The 16,858-nt window shown below is 47.4% G+C and overlaps 1 protein-coding gene across 4 annotated transcripts in view; it reads right to left on the bottom strand.

Moving 5' to 3' along the window:
• Nucleotides 1–15,049, bottom strand: part of FBXW9 (F-box and WD repeat domain containing 9) — a 44,941-nt gene extending 29,892 nt beyond the window's left edge. For 2 of the 4 annotated variants that reach the window (XM_040346560.1, XM_040346563.1), the window contains exons 1-5: nucleotides 14,813–14,900; nucleotides 9,022–9,496; nucleotides 7,448–7,587; nucleotides 1,099–1,227; nucleotides 847–959 (exon numbers count right to left, since the gene is read on the bottom strand). In XM_040346560.1, coding sequence (XP_040202494.1) covers nucleotides 847–959; nucleotides 1,099–1,227; nucleotides 7,448–7,587; nucleotides 9,022–9,433 — 794 coding nt within the window. In that variant the 5' untranslated portion in view covers nucleotides 9,434–9,496; nucleotides 14,813–14,900. Of the gene's footprint in view, nucleotides 1–846; nucleotides 960–1,098; nucleotides 1,228–7,447; nucleotides 7,588–9,021; nucleotides 9,497–14,719; nucleotides 14,741–14,812 lie in introns of those variants that run through there. The other 2 variants (XM_040346561.1, XM_040346562.1) reach the window with 2 other exon arrangements.
• Nucleotides 15,050–16,858: the final 1,809 nt, after the last annotated feature.

The raw sequence follows: 16,858 nt of genomic DNA, 5'->3' as shown, positions 1-16,858 counted from the left end.
AAATGTAAATTTTTAACATTAGATTGAGGCTCATTTTGTCTAGGGGAATCGGCTAGTTTTTTTAAATTGAAGCTGTACTTACCGTTTTAGAGAGCGATCTTCTCCGCCGCTTCCGGGTATGGTCTTCGGGACTGGGCGTTCCTATTTGATTGACAGTCTTCCGACGGTCGCATCTATCGCGTCACAATTTTCCGAAAATAGCCGAACGTCGGTGCGCAGGCGCCGTATAGAGCCGCACCGACGTTCGGCTTCTTTCGGCTACTCGTGACGCAATGGATGCGACCGTCGGAAGCCTGTCGAAAGACTGTCAATCAAAATAGGAACTCCCAGTCCCGAAGACCATACCCGGAAGCGGCGGAGAAGATCGCTCTCTAAAACGGTAAGTACGGCTTAGATTTTAAAAAAAACTAGCCGATTCCCCTAGACAAAATGAGCATCAATCTAAGGTTAAACATTTTTTTTAGGGTGAACTCCCGCTTTAAGAGTCTCTGGCGCGGCTTTGTTTTGTATGTATAGCCTGCAGACGTGGAGGGAAATCAGCGGTCGGGCGCCCCTAGGCAGCAGTGCGCCCTAGGCGGCTTCCTAGTGGTAGCACCGGCCCTGACTGTATACCGTATATAGCCAATGCTATTTTTCGTAAAAAGCAACAAATAGTGGCATTATCGATTGGCCCAAGTTGATTGAGGCAAAAAAAAAATATTAAAAAGGTACATGATCAATTGATAGTTTGATTCGCACCCTTGTGAATCACTTACGATTGATCTACATGTAGGGGGAACAACAAAATGCCATTTATCTACCCTATATGATTAATTTGCTTCTATGTTAAAAAAAAAGCCTTCTTACCGGATCTCTCCAACCTGTTGTCCATCAGCTGCTATGTCCCATATCTTCATGGTGCTATCCCAGGAGCCCGAGCAGACACGATTGCCACAAGCGGCAAGGGACCAGGCCCACCCCTGGAACATTCAGGGCACAAAGCTTACTTTTCTGTGCTCCATTGAGCACAATGTTAAAAAGTTTAAGAGCGCTGACCAAATCTATTATGCTTCTGGTGCTCCCTCTAGTGTATAAAATAGGTAGGACAGCCATCTTTACCTTGTGTGTTCCTGTTTTGGTGGTTCCCAGCATCTTGCTTTTGACTTTTTCCTGTTTTTCCCCCAGTTGTTTCAGGTCCCAAAGGATGACATTTCTGTCCCGGGATCCAGACACACACAGTGACCCTCTCTGCAGAAATGATAGGATATGATGTTAGAATGTGATGTCATTGCACAATCTCTGTGATTAAACAACTAAGAAATCAAAAAAGCCAAGTGGAAAATTGTCAGCGGAACAGTGACAATCCTTAAAATGCTCCCTCTCCTCTCCCAACACCTATGCTGACTAGCCTGTATAAGAAATGTGTATATATGTGCCCTGGGAGACATTGGGTGTGACGAAACGCGTAGATAGGAGCCTACTGTTGACATCATAGCGTAACAAAGTCCTCTGGAAGCCATTGTCTTATTGGCTGAAGAGTATTTTTAAAGTGCAATTGCGACATTTTAAAAATGAATGTAATACTATTTTAGAATAAAAGATTTACTGTATATACTCAAGTTTTTCAGCACATAAAAAAACGATGGGGCCCACACACGATTGGTTCGTCTGATGAAAACGATCCATCAGACCGTTTTCATCAGACGAAACAATCGTGTGTACGCGGCATAAGTGTTTTGGGAGACAATCCCAAATCAAGAACACTCCAAGGGTCCCCCAGGCACACTTCTCCCAAGAATAGAGCCCCCTCAAAAGCCAGGGCCCATAGTCAGTAGGCTACCCTGCAGTCCCCCCCACAAGCCCCTGTCCTGGTTGGGTCTGTCACAATCACAGGTGTCTCAATGCTGGAGGAGGGTGGTTTTGGAAGGAAGTGAGTCATAACAACCAAGGCTCCTTTCACACTGGGGCGGGAGGTGCGGTGGCGGTATAGCGCCGCGCTATACCGTCGGAATTGCCGTGGGATTCGGCCGCTAGCGGTGCGGTAATAACCCCCACTAGCGGCCGAAAAAGGGTTAATACCGCCCACAATACGCCTCTGCTGAGGCACATTGCGGGCGGCATTACCGCGGTTTTCAATTGTTTTAAATGGGAAGGAGCGGTATACACACACCGCTCCTCTCACCGCTCCAAAGATGCTGCTTGCAGGAGATTTTAGTCTCTCCTGCCAGCGCATCACCTCAGTGTGAATGCCCTCGGGCTTTCACATTGAGAATGCTGGGCAGGAGTTTTTCAGGTGGTTTTTAGGCGCTATTTTTAGCGCTAGACCGCCTGAAAAACTCCTCAGTGTGAAAGGGGCCTAAATGTTCTTTGCATAATTGCACATTATAGCAAGAGCCTGCCCACTACAATGTGGACTTCAGTTTTACTTTATACAGTCAGATTTTAATTGGGGTCTTGTATCTATAAATGACTTCTAAAATCTTCATAAAGCCATCTTTAGCCCACTTTCACACTTGTACGGCTTCAAAGTCGCACGATTTTACGACCGCGATTTTGCTGCGTAGCCGAAAGAAGCCGAACGTCGGTGCCGCTCTATACTGCGCCTGTGCACCGACGTTCGGCTTCTTTCGGAAAATCGTGACGCGATGGATGCGACCGTCGGAAGCCTCTCGGAAGACTGTCAATCAAGAAGGAACGCCCATTCCCGCAGCCCATACCCGGAAGCGACGGAGAGGATGCATCTCGTAAACGGGTAAGTACGGATCATATTTTAAAACAACTAGCCGATTCCCCTAGACAAAACGAGCAGGAATCTAAGGGGAAAAAGTGCCCTCTAAGGGTGAACCCCCGCTTTAAAGTCGTGCCAGTATGAATGGTAGTCATTGAAAATAATGGAGAATGACTTGTCATACGATTTTGCAGTCCAAAATCGTGAGACGATTTCGTATAGGTGTGAAAGGGGACTAACTGGTTGCCGACCAGCCGCCGTAGAGGTCGGGTCTCCTGCGCAAGAGCCCGTAGCGCTACGTCGGCAGAAGAAGCGGCCACTAGAGGCGTACGCGCACTGCCGGAGGTGCACACAGGCGCCCCAGCTCGCTCCTGACTCCCGCACGCGTGCTCGGCGGTCGTGATCACCGCCGGGCACCTGCGATCGCTCGTTACAGAGCGAGAACCGGGAGATGTGTGTGTAAACACAGCTCATACAATGTATGAACAGCGATCAGTCATTTCCCCTAGTCAGTCCACCCCCCCTACAGTTAGAACACACCCAGGGAACATACTTAACCCCTTCCCCACCCCCTAGTGTTAACCCCTTCAACCCCTTCAAAAATCAATGCATTTTTATAGCACTGATTGCTATAAAAATGCCAATGGTCCCAAAAATGTGTCAAAAGTGTCCGAAGTGTCCGCCATAATGTCGCAGTACCAAAAAAAAAAAAAAAAAAAATCGCTGATCGCCGCCATTACTAGTAAAAAAAAAAAAATTATTAATAAAAATGCCATAAAACTATCCCCTATTTTGTAAACGCTATAACTTTTGCGCAAACCAATCAGTATACGCTTATTGCGATTTTTTTTCCGAAAAATATGTAGAAGAATACGTATCGGCCTAAACTGAGGAAAAAAATAGTTTTTTTATATATTTTTGGGGGATATTTATTATAGTAAAAAAGATTAATTTTTTTCAAAATTGTTGCTCTATTTTTGATTATAGCGCAAAAACTAAAAACCGCAGAGGTGATCAAATACCACCAAAAGAAAGCTAATTGTGGGAAAAAAAGGACGCCAATTTTGTTTGGAAGCCACGTCGCACAACCGCGCAATTGTCAGTTAAAGCGACGCAGTGCCGAATCGCAAAAAGTTCTCTGGTCTTTGACCAGCAATATGGTCCGGGGGTTAAGTGGTTAAAAGTAAACACTGTAATCGCAAAAAATCGCAATACATACCTTTTCTGCAGCCGATCTGGTGGATCTCCAGGGGTGGATGCTGTGTGGAAGGAAAGTCTAGTTTATATTCCCATCACACAAATTCCTGGATTAAAGGCTCCTTTGTACAGTGCCTTGTAAAAGTATTCATACCCCTTGAAATTTTCCATGTTTTGTCATGTTACAACCAAAAACATAAATGTATTTTATTGGGATTTGATGTGATAGACCAACACAAAGTGGCACATAATTGTGAAGTGGAAGAAAAATGATAAAATGGTTTTAAATTTTTTTTAGAAACAAATTTCTGAAAAATGTGGCGTGCATTTGTATTCAGCCCCCTTTATTCTGATACCCCTAACTTAAATCTAGTGGAACCAATTGCATTCAGAAGTCACCCAATTAGTAAATAGAGTCCACCTGTGTGTAATTTAATCTAAGTATAAATACAGCTGTTCTGTGAAGCTCTCAGAGGTTTGTTAGAGAACCTTAGTGAACAAACAGCATCATGAAGGCCAGAAGAAAGCCATAGGTAGTCCCGTTTGCAGTTTGCGAAAAGCCATTTGGGGGACACAGGAAACATGTGGAAGAAGGTGCTCTGATCAGATGAGACCAAAATTGAACTTTTTGGCCTAAAAGCAAAACGCTATGTGTGGTGGAAACTAACACTGCACATCACCCTGAACACACCATCCCCACCGTGAAACATGGTGGTGGCAGCATTATGTTGTGGGGATAATTTTTTTCAGCAGGGCCAGGGAAGCTGGTCAGCGTTGATGGGAAGATGGATGGAGCCAAATACAGGGCAATCTTAGAAGAAAACCTGTTAGTCTGCAAAAGACTTGGAACTGAGGTGGAGGTTCACCTTCCAGCAGAACAACGACCCTAAACATACAGCCAGAGCTACAATGGAATGGTTTAGATCAGGGGTCTCCAAAGTACGGCCCGCGGGCCATGTCCGGCCCGCCAGGCCATTTCTTCTGGCCCGCTGCTGGAGTCGTTAGTCCACCCGTTAGCTGTGGAACCTGCGCTGCATATTTGCCTGCGGCATTATGCAGCACAGGTCCCGCAATTCCTCCTGGTGTCTCACTGTGTTGGCTGCTGGGACCACGGGCATCCTAGCAGCCAATGAGGTGTTTAGTGCAGACCTGTTGCCACCTCCCTGCTCCGCCTCGCTGTTAACCAGTAACGAGTGTGTAATACCAGCGGGGCAGGAGTCGGGAGGTGCAGCAGGTCTCCACAGCCAGTGTAACGTCTCGTGCTGTTAAAGTACACATGCAAGGAGGGGGGTTGATGTGAGATGATTACACTTGTGTGGGTTGAATGGCTCTGATGGGGACACAAAATGCGGGGGGGGGGGGGGGGGGGGGGGTAGCTGATGACTCTTATAGGGAAAAAAAATAGGGGGGGGGGCTGATGACGGCACACATGTGGGGAGGGCTGATGACTCTGATGTGGGGGGGGGGCTGAATACTCTGATGGGGACACAAATATCTGGGGGGTCTGATAGGGACACAAATGTGGGGGGGGCTGAGGACTCTGATGAGGACACAAATGTGGGGGGGTGGGGCTGATGACTCTGATGGGGACACAAATATCTGAGGGGTCTGATAGGGACACAAATGTGGGGGGGTGGGGCTGATGACTTTGATGGGGACACAAATATCTGGGGGGTCTGATGGGGACACAAATGTGGGGGGGGCTGATGACTCTGATGAGGACACAAATGTGGGGGGGGGGCTGATGACTCTGATGGGGACACAAATATCTGGGGGGGTCTGATAGGGACACAAATGTGGGGGGGGCTGATGACTCTGATGAGGACAAAAATGTGGGGGGGGGGGCTGATGACTCTGATGGGGACACAAATATCTGAGGGGTCCGATAGGGACACAAATGTGGGGGGGTGGGGCTGATGACTCTGATGGGGACACAAATATCTGAGGGGTCTGATAGGGACACAAATGTGGGGGGGTGGGGCTGATGACTTTGATGGGGACACAAATATCTGGGGGGTCTGATGGGGACACAAATGTGGGGGGGGCTGAGGACTCTGATGAGGACACAAATGTGGGGGGGGGGCTGATGACTCTGATGGGGACACAAATATCTGGGGGGGTCTGATAGGGACACAAATGTGGGGGGGGCTGATGACTCTGATGAGGACAAAAATGTGGGGGGGGGGGGCTGATGACTGATGGGGACACAAATCTCTGGGGGGTCTGATAGGGACACAAATGTGGGGGGGTGGGGCTGATGACTCTGATGGGGACACAAATATCTGGGGGGTCTGATGGGGACACAAATGTGGGGGGGGGGGGCTGATGACTCTGATGAGGACACAAATGTGGGGGGGGGGGGGTGATGGGGCCACAAATATGGGGGGACTCTTATGGGGAAACAAACATGTGAGGAGGGGGGGGCTGATGGCTCTGATGGGGACACAAATATGCAGGAAGACTCAGATAAATGATGGGGACACAAATATGTGGGGGGTGCTCTAATGGGGACACCAATTTGTGGGGATACCCTGACGAGTGATGGGGACACAGATGAATGGGGAGACTGATGGGGACACGTATGTAAAACCTCATGCACGCTGGAAGTTTAGCTCTGCTGCATGATGCTCCAGCGTTTAGGTGCCAGCAAAGAATACAGGGCCACCATCCAGTCCTGCTATCAGCAGTAAGTAAAATTCGATTCTATTCTACTGTGGATCTATTTAAAAATGATTTTTACGGCCCGCGAATATGTATAAAATATAGAATGTGGCCCTCGAAGTAAAAAGTTTGGAGACCCCTGGTTTAGATCAAAGCATATTCATGTGTTAGAATGGCCCAGTCAAAGTCCAGACCTAAATCCAATTGAGAATCTGTGGCAAGACTTGGAAATTGCTGTTCACAGACGCTCTCCATCCAATCTGACAGAACTTGAGATATTTTGCAAAGAAGAATTGGCAAAAATGTCCCTCTCTAGATGTGTAAAGCTGGTAGAGACATCCCCAGCCTTGCAGCTGTAATTGCAGTGAAAGGAGGTTCTACAAAGTACTGACTCCGGGGGGCGCTATACAAATGTACATCACACACTTTTCACATATTTATTTGTAAAAAAATAAAAAATAAAAACATTTATCATTTTCCTTCCACTTCACAATTATGTGCCACTTTGTGTTGGTCTATCACATAAAATCCCAATAAAATACATTTATGTTTTTCAGTTGTAACATGACAAAATGTGGAAAATGTTAAGGGGTATGAATACTTTGAGGCACTGTAATGGGTGGTGCAGCGATCGCCAGCTGGACACTGGATATAGCACAGATAAATGCCCATGTTCGCCAGAACACCATGGATCTTGAATTTCAGTTTAAAATCTTTATTGCGGAAACATCACGACAGGATAAGTGCAACGTTTCGGGGGCACGCAGGACCCCTTTGTCAGACATGCGACATTAGGCAGAACTTTCTACTTTAACTTCACTTTCTAAACATTTTACTTGACTGCTTTGTTTTAAAGAAATGGGGCCAGCCAAGCAAACCCACCTCCAAGAGCAACACGGCATCCACGGGGGCAAAATGGCCCTCAGACAATGAGAAATGGTCTGCCTTCTTTCCTTCATCTGACCAATTAGACACCTGCTCTTCTAATTCAATGCAAGCAGCTGGCCAATCAAAATGTTCTTCTGTGGAAAGATGACATAAATGATTATAAAGTACAGAACTGCATGATTGGGTGTCCCCGAGTATCATGGTGGGGGAGTCTGTGTACCAGGTCAATGTGTTATAATGTCTGTGTATTAGGAGGGGAGAGGTCATTGTGTCCTGATATCTGTGTATTAGGAGGGGAGAGGTCAGTGCGTCCTGATGTCTGTGTATTAGGAGGGGGGAGAGGTCAGGGTGTCCTGATATCTGTGTATTAGGAAAGGGGAGAGGTCAGTGCGTCCTGATGTCTGTGTATTAGGAGGGGAGAGGTCAGTGCGTCCTGATGTCTGTGTATTAGGAGGGGGAGGTCAGTGTATCCTGATGTCTGTGTATTAGGAGGGGAGAGGTCAGTGTATCCTGATGTCTGTGTATTAGGAGGGGAGAGGTCAGTGCGTCCTGGTGTCTGTGTATTAGGAAAGGGGAGAGGTCAGTGCGTCCTGGTGTCTGTGTATTAGGAGGGGAGAGGTCAGTGCGTCCTGGTGTCTGTGTATTAGGAGGGGAGAGGTCAGTGCGTCCTGATGTCTGTGTATTAGGAGGGGGGAGAGGTCAGGGTGTCCTGATATCTGTGTATTAGGAAAGGGGAGAGGTCAGTGCGTCCTGATGTCTGTGTATTAGGAGGGGAGGGGTCAATGTGTTATAATGTCTGTGTATTAAGAGGGGAGAGGTCAGTGTGTCCTGATGTCTGTGTATTAGGAGGGGAGAGGTCAGTGCGTCCTGATGTCTGTGTATTAGGAGGGGAGGGGTCAATGTGTTATAATGTCTGTGTATTAAGAGGGGAGAGGTCAGTGTGTCCTGATGTCTGTGTATTAGGAGAGGTCAGTGTGTCCTGATGTCTGTGTATTAGGAGAGGTCAGTGTGTCCTGATGTCTGTGTATTAGGAGAGGTCAGTGTGTCCTGATGTCTGTGTATTAGGAGGGGAGAGGTCAGTGTATCCTGATGTCTGTGTATTAGGAGAGGTCAGTGTGTCCTGATGTCTGTGTATTAGGAGAGGGGAGAGGTCAGTGTATCCTGATGTCTGTGTATTAGGAGGGGGGAGGTCAGTGTATCCTGATGTCTGTGTATTAGGAGGGGAGAGGTCAGTGTATCCTGATGTCTGTGTATTAGGAGGGGAGAGGTCAGTGTGTCCTGATGTCTGTATATTAGGAGGGGAAAGGTCAGTGCGTCCTGATGTCTGTGTATTAGGAGAGGGGGGAGGTCAGTGTATCCTGATGTCTGTGTATTAGGAGGGGGGAGGTCAGTGTGTCCTGATGTCTGTGTATTAGGAGGGGGGAGGTCAGTGTGTCCTGATGTCTGTGTATTAGGAGGGGAGAGGTCAGTGTATCCTGATGTCTGTGTATTAGGAGAGGGGAGAGGTCAGGGTGCACCGATACTGTGTATTAGGAGAACAGAAATCATTGCTCTATAGCATTACTCACGTTCTACTACTGGATAATTGGCACCTATCCTTCTCTGAACCCGCAACTTCCATGTCACCTCATCCACCACAAAATCCTGGAAAGTGCGGCACACAAGAGGCAAAACGCCAAGGATGAACCGGGGATCCAGATAGGACAGTATATGCAGGATCAGCTCCAAGGGAAGACATAAGAGCATTGATGACGTCTCCCCATGGTCTCCGCTCGCTGGAGATTTCTTCAGATCCAGACCTTCATGCATGATGCCGTCCTGACCCCCCACGGGCAGAGTGTGTGGAGGTTGCTGGACTTTGTCCTGAAGGGTGTAAGCGCCAAGTACCCTGGACACATAATCCAGTGCCTGCCTTTCTGTGTCTTCGGAAATGTCTCCATCAGAGTCATTATCGGAGTCCGCCCCCTGAGCAGTAGCCATGTTAGGCGTTGGAGGACATAGAAGGTCCTGTTGGGGGGTCAATCGCTGCTTCCACAACTAGACCTTAATTAAGAGAAAAGTACAGAGAATATTTGGTGATCACTTTAGGTCAGCATTATAGGGTATAAAGGGCACCTCTTTGCCACCTTTATTTGCTGGCAAGCTGAATCAAATGCTGGCTTTGCACGTTATTCCTGAATGCCAAAATATCACCAGAATTCCATGTTCTGCGCATGTCTTGGCCATTGCAAAGCCAATAACTGGTGTCACGCTCCCTGATGGACTCTCCAGAATAAAAGCAGATCGCGAGGGGCGAGATGGAAGTTGTACTAGCTTTTGTTGTAGGTGTCACCGGCGCAAAAAAAAATATATAAAACGTGATCTGCTGCAATACCGTGTAAGCCCTAAGTAGGGTTTAATATGCATATAAAAGAAAAATGTTACTGCGCTGATCTAATAATACATGAGGTGTAATCTCTGGGAATTTGAACTGTGAACTGGTTTAGTGCACAATCGACCATATATATTATCAGGAGTTGAAAACACCTAATATTCAATGTGGATAGGGCTTTCCTGATGACGCAATAGCGAAACGCGTAGAGGCTGTTTGGACACATACATAAGGAGGGGAACATACCAGCACGCCAGGACCCCTTGTAGCAGTACATGAGGAGAGGAGCGAGGTATGCACGCCTCCCAAGACGCCATTTAAATGCTGGTCAGCGGCTTTTAACGGTTGACACTGCCAAAGACACCAGTGCCGGTCAAAGGCACTCTTTCTTGTAAGTGCATTTTTATATATTTTTTTAATAAATACGTTTTAATATACTACACCATGATGAGCCATTTGTTTTTGAGGATTTAAGGATATCTTGTAAAAGGGAGAAGGAGGCAACATCCACTAACGGACAAAGAAACGATACCACTTTGGGGCCTTTTATGACCTGGGGTCTGGTGAGTGTTGAGTTAAACCATTAGTGATGGTGGCACATCTTTGTCAGGTGGAAGAGACAGTTGCACTTTTCTTTATACAGCATTACCAGCATTGAACCCTTTTTTTCCCACTGGAATACATTGTGTAATAGCAAAACTGTCTGTCATTGGACTATATATATTTTTTTAGCGCAGCTGGCGCATTGCACATTTGGTACTATTGGTTTTGTTGCGATTTTTGATTATTTTGATTTTTATTGTATTCTTGGAAAATCTTTTTTGCTTTGTTTTCACTATTGGTAGGCTTGGAGCAGCAAGAGCAGCCATTTTTTTCCTTTATAGGAGCACTATGGCACATTGATGTGCAGGTCAACCAACCAAAAAATCTTTGTTTGGGTCACGTTTAATGTATTTAGGTTTTTGCAACACTTACATAATATATCTTCACAGATTGTTTGTATTAAGATTAATTCATTTATTTATTATAGTTTATCCACATTGAATATTAGGCGTTTTCAACTCCTGATAATATATATGGTCGATTGTGCACTAAACCAGTTCACAGTTCACATTCCCAGAGATGACACCTCATGGATTATTAGATCAGCGCAGTAACATTTTTCTTTTAAGTTGTACTAGCTACCTATTTCAGACACGATATTGAGTTTGTACAACTGTCAATGTATTCTATATAGCCTTTTTGGCTACTAACTTATGTTTGTGCCCTTTTGCTTTTCTACAATAAATACCTTTTTGATTTAAAAAAAAAAAAAGAATAGAAGCAGATACTTGGGATTCAAGCAGGCAGAGTGAAACCTACGGGGAAGTGACAGATTCCCAAGTGGCCAAAGTGACAGATTCTCCTGTTTTTTTCACCTTGATGCATCCTTTGCATTAAGGTGAAAAAACATCTGATAATTACCGGCCCCCCAGCCCCCCCCCCATTTTACTTACCCCAGTCCTCGAAAGTCCAGCGTTGAGGACGTGCTGGATCTCGGCCCGGGCTTCTTGGATCTTCATTGGATAAATTGATAGCAGTGCAGCCATTGGCTCCCGCTACTGTCAATCAAATCCAATGACACGGCCACCGGGGGGCAGGGGGCCAAGGCCGCCATTCGTGTCTATGGACGCAAATGCTGGACTCGGGAGCGCACCCGCAAGGTAACCCCCTTGGGAAAGTGCTTCCCAGAGGGGGTTATCTAATGCAGGGAGGAGCCGAGAGACCCCAGAAGACGGTGTTCGGGGCCACACTGTGCAAAACGAACTGCACAGTGGAGGTAAGACATGTTTGTTATTTTTATTTATTTTTCGAACCTTTAGTACCACTTTAATGCTCAATTCCAGCCAAAACTTTTTCTTTATTTTTTACCCACTTGTGTCCCCGAACCTTTATACCCCCCTGGAAGTGCTGTGTATCAGTTTCCGAGCCCAGTGGCTTACCATATTCGCTCCTGAACACAGTGGGGTAGATTCATGTATCTCCTGTTAAAGTTACGGCGGCGCAGCGTAGTGTATTTACGCTACGCCTCCGCAACTTACAGGAGCAAGTGCAGTATTCACAAAGCACTTGCTCCGTAAGTCGCGGCGGCGTAGCGTAAATGGGGCCGGCGTAAGCGCGCGTAATTCAAATGGGGAAGGGGGGCATGCGCCGTCCGTGTACATATCCCAGTGTGCATTGCTTCCAAGTATGGCGCAACGACGTATTGGTTTCGACGTGAACGTAATAATTAAAATTTCGAAGCGGGAACGACGTCCATACTTAACATTGGCTGCGCCTCCTAATAGCAGGAGCAGCCTTACGCTGGAAAAGCCTTAACGCAAATGACGTAAAAAACGAACGTCGGGCGCACGTAAGTTTGTGAATCGGCGTAAGTATGCAATTTGCATACTCTACGCTGAAAACTACGGGAGCGCCACCTAGCGGCCACCGTAAGAATGCACCCTAACATATGACGGCGTAAGAGACTTATGCCAGTCGTATCTTAGGCTACAGTCGGCGTATCTAGCTTTCTGAATACAGAAAGTAGATACGCCGGCGCAACTTGGCAATTACGTGGCGTATCTATGGATACGCCGACGTAATTGCTCTCTGAATCTACCCCAGTGCTTTATCCTGGCTGTCACTTCAGTCTGGGTGTGATTTTAACTTGGTGCTGGGATGAATAGTCTCTGTCCCATATTCAAACAGCATCTGGGACTTAAAGGATAAGTTTACCTTTCTAAACAAAAATTTCTTACCACTATTATTCTTTTATATTGGCTTTTGGAATTTACAAATGCAGCAATTTAGAAAGATTTAGCGCTGGAAAACACTTTTTTAATAAATAAAAAGTGCATTTTATATAAAACTATATTGATCAGACCAAAGTGAGGGACAAATGAGGAGGAATGAGGGACAGAGGGACATTGCCTAAAATCAGGGACAGTCCCTTGAAATCAGGGACAGTTGGGAGCTATGCATTTATATGGATTGGCAGCGCAGCACTGTTTTGGTATTTATTTATATAAACTGCCACATTACAGCAGTTGGAAGATGTAGAGCAGGGGGGTCTCCAAACATTGTAAACAAGGGCCGGTTTATTGTCCTTTAGACTCTTGGAGGGCCGGACTTTGGCCAGCGGGAGTGAAAATGTTCCTGCCATCAGTGGGAATAAACATCTGGTGTTAGGGGTAAGAATAGTGCCCCGTTGCTGGTATCATAGGGAGGAATAGAGCCCCATTGCTGGTATCATAGGGAGGAATAGAGCCCCATTGCTGGTATCATAGGGAGGAATAGTGCCCCATTGCTGGTATCATAGGGAGGAATACTGCCCCATTGCTGGTATCATGGGGAGGAATAGTGCCCCATTGCTGGTATCATAGGGAGGAATAGTGCCCCGTTGCTGGTATCATAGGGAGGAATAGTGCCCCATTGCTGGTATCATAGGGAGGAATAGTGCCCCGTTGCTGGTATCATAGGGAGGAATAGTGCCCCGTTGCTGGTATCATAGGGAGGAATAGTGCCCCATTGCTGGTATCATAGGGAGGAATAGTGCCCCATTAATTGTGTCAGTGGGAGAAATGGTGCTCCATTGTCGGTGTCAGAGGGCAGAATAGTGTCTTGTATCATTGGGAGGCATAGTGCTTCAAGGGCCGGATAAAGGCAAGTAAAGGGCCGCAGTTTGGAGACCACTGATGTAGAGGAAGAGGCTATGAGATGGGTGAGAGCCCGGGCGTGTTCGGATCCTAATTTGAACCCACCTGATCGAGCCTGCCAGGAAGATTTCACCAGTACTGTGCATATAATCTGAGGCATTCCCCGCCTGCTGCAGCATGTATACGCAGAGGCGTTGCTAGGGGGGTGCGGTCCGCACCGGGTGACACCTGCTAGAGGGGGTGACATCATCCCGTTTTTTTTTAGCCGACATGCCCAGCCTGCCCTGTGCAATCCAGCCTGCTCTGTGCCACCACAGCCTGCCCTGTACCACCCCAGCTTGCCCAGTACCACCCCAAACAGCCCTTTACCACCCCAGACTGCCCTGTACCCCCCCAAACTTTCCCATGCCACCCTAACTTGCCCTGTGCCACCCCAATCTGCCCTATGCCACCATAACTTGCCTTATACCACCCTAACCTGCCCAATGCCACCCTAACTTGCCCTGTACCACCCCAACCTTTCCCATGCCACCCCAACTTGCACTATACCACCCCAACTTGCACTATACCACCCCAACTTTCCCTATACCACCCCAACCTGCCCTATACCACCCCAACCTGCCCTATGCAACCCTAACTTGCCCTATGCAACCCTAACTTGCCCTATACCACCCCAAACTACCCTATATCGCCCCAACATTCCCTATACCACCTTAACCAGTCCTATACCACCCCACTACACCAACCTGCCACTATACTACCCTATACTATCATTTACAGGGGCTGGTTTGGGGTGTGCCCCGTGCGCTGCCTGCTTGGTGCTGGGCAGCCTAGACAGAGGAGGGGTGACACCATGTTTTACCGCACCGGGTGACACCAACCCTAGTGACGGCCACTGTGTATACGCACGTGCCCACAGGTTGCGGCAGAGCGGGGAACGCCCCCCCCAGACGCGGGTGATTGGTCCAGCACAGGTGACAGCTTCCTACCAGGATCCAAAATCCAAGTGGCTTCCTTTTCTACATCTTCCAACTGCTGTAAAATGGCAGTTTGTATATTAATACTGCTAGATAATTATGTAGTTTCTGCAATGACCCCCCAAGAAATGCACCAGCTGATAACGGTTGCACATTTCCCAGCCTGTGGAAACACACCTGGAAATACTGATCCCCCCAATTCATAGACAGCTAAATCGATTAAATATAATCGGATCCTCACTCTATATAATACAAGCAGTCCTTCGTTTCCCCTGCCCGGTATGTATCTCACATGAAAAGACAATAAGCACCATACAACCCAATCTATACACACCTGTCTCCTAGGACACCGCCCATATTTCTGGCGGCAGCTGATGACGTCAGCCGAGGACAAAGTCTTCAGAAGAGCTTACCTGTCAGCCGCGGGGAGCCGGTGGGCGTGGCGCCCGGTCACGTGCGCGTCCTTCCAGCTGTGTTGGAACGCCTGGTTTGTCAATGAGGCGGGCCAGGTGCATGCTGGGAGATTTAGTTCCACATCACCCGGGCAGCCTTATAAAGCGTGGTTGCTAAGTGATAGGATGTCAGTAGACACAGTTCGGTGTCCAAAATGGTTAACGGAAGTGACGTTTCTTCGCAATCATCTTGCTACACCCATCACTCCTCCATAGTAGGGATAGGCTGAGAAGGGGGAAGCGGACATCTTGTTACACCCACGGAGCTTTGCTTTTCACAGTTATTTTTAACAGTAAACTCAACTTACATAGTGCAATGCAGAATTTAGAAGTCCGTCTGACTGTTATGATGTTGAATTTTAAAAGCAGTGGCAAGCCTGCAGATCTCACAGGTTTACTAATCTGACCAAAGTTCGCTGCTTTTAAAATTCAACACGTAAAGATTCATTCGGAGTAGCAAGTACTGTATTTCACTATATAAGCCGAGTTTGCTGCAAAAAAATAAAATAAAAAAAAATAAGTGTAAAATGCAAAACTCCGGTGGGTGTAACAAGATGGCCACTTGCCCCCTACTCACTGTTGAGTGTGAGGTGTAGCAAGATGAGGGCAACTAAACTAAGGTGACCAGATTTTTAAAATGAAAACCAGGGACCTATTTTTACTAGTAATGGCGTCAATCAGCGTCTCAATGCCTGTTGTCGCCACCCGCCTCACTGCCTGTCAAGTCTAAAGCCTCATACCCCATACTCACGTGTGGGATTTCCGACGGGAAATGTTCCCGTCGGAAATCCAGAGGGGAAAGCCGAGAACCTGCTCGATCAGTCTTTCCCCCTACACACGGCCGGTTTTCCCGACAGGAAAACTGCGATGTCGCTTTGGTCGGGAATCCCGGCCGTGTGTATGCTCCTCGCACTTTTACCCCATAGGAAAACTGCCAAAAATCACCGGGCAAAAGTCTGCCGGTTTTTCCGGCAGGGAAAAAAGAGCTGGTACTCTTTTTTTTTGTCCGGCAGTTTTCCCGTCGGAAAAACTCTGAGGAGCATACACGGCCGGGATTCCCTGGCCAAAAGCTCTCCTCGCAGTTTTCCCGTCCATGTGTATGCTCCCCGCAGTTGTTCCCATAGGAAAACTGCAAAAAAAACGCCGGGAAAAGTCCGCCGTTTTCCCGGCGGGGGAAAAAATGGAGCTAGTTATTGTTTTTTGTCCGGCGGTTTTTGGGCAGTTTTTCTGTCGGAAAAACTGCAAGGAGCATACACACGGCTGGGATTCCCGGGCCAAAAGCTCTCCTCGCATTTTTCCCGTCGGGAAAACCAGCCGTGTGTACGAGGCTTAATACACGATCAGATTTTCCGACAGTAATTGTGTGACGATAGGCTGTTGTCGGAAAATCCGATCGTTTGTACGCTCCATCGGACAATTGCTGTCGGATTTTCCACCAACAAATGTTGCATAGCCATGCTTTCAAATTTGCAGACAAAAAAACGTGTGTTGTCGGATTATTCGATTGTGTGTACACAAGTCATCAGACAAAACTCCAAAGTACAAACACGCATGCTCGGAATCAATGCTCACCATAACACAACATTAGCAGAAGTTGCCCAAACGGTGGTGCTAAAGAGCTGAAAAAACACATAGTTTTGTGTTTGTTGGCCAACAATTGTGTGCCGTTCGTATGCAAGACAAGTTCCCGGCCAACGCCCTTCGGACAAAAGTCCAACAATTTGTCCGATGAAAATCCGATCGCATGTACCAGGCTCCGGTTACTACCGGGTGGGGAGTGGAGGAAGATCACTCTGCCAGGGAGGGCAAGGAGATAAGCAGGCAGGCGGCTGGCTGGGACTTGAGCCAAGGCAGAAGAATAGTAGAGCTAAATGGGCCTCCGAAACTGAAGAAATATTCCCTCCGCTCCGACCAGCACATGATCATCA

This window comes from Rana temporaria, chromosome 3 (assembly GCF_905171775.1).
Source record: "Rana temporaria chromosome 3, aRanTem1.1, whole genome shotgun sequence".
Taxonomy (NCBI): Eukaryota; Metazoa; Chordata; class Amphibia; order Anura; family Ranidae; genus Rana; species Rana temporaria.
This window is presented reverse-complemented; position numbering and strand designations above follow the sequence as displayed.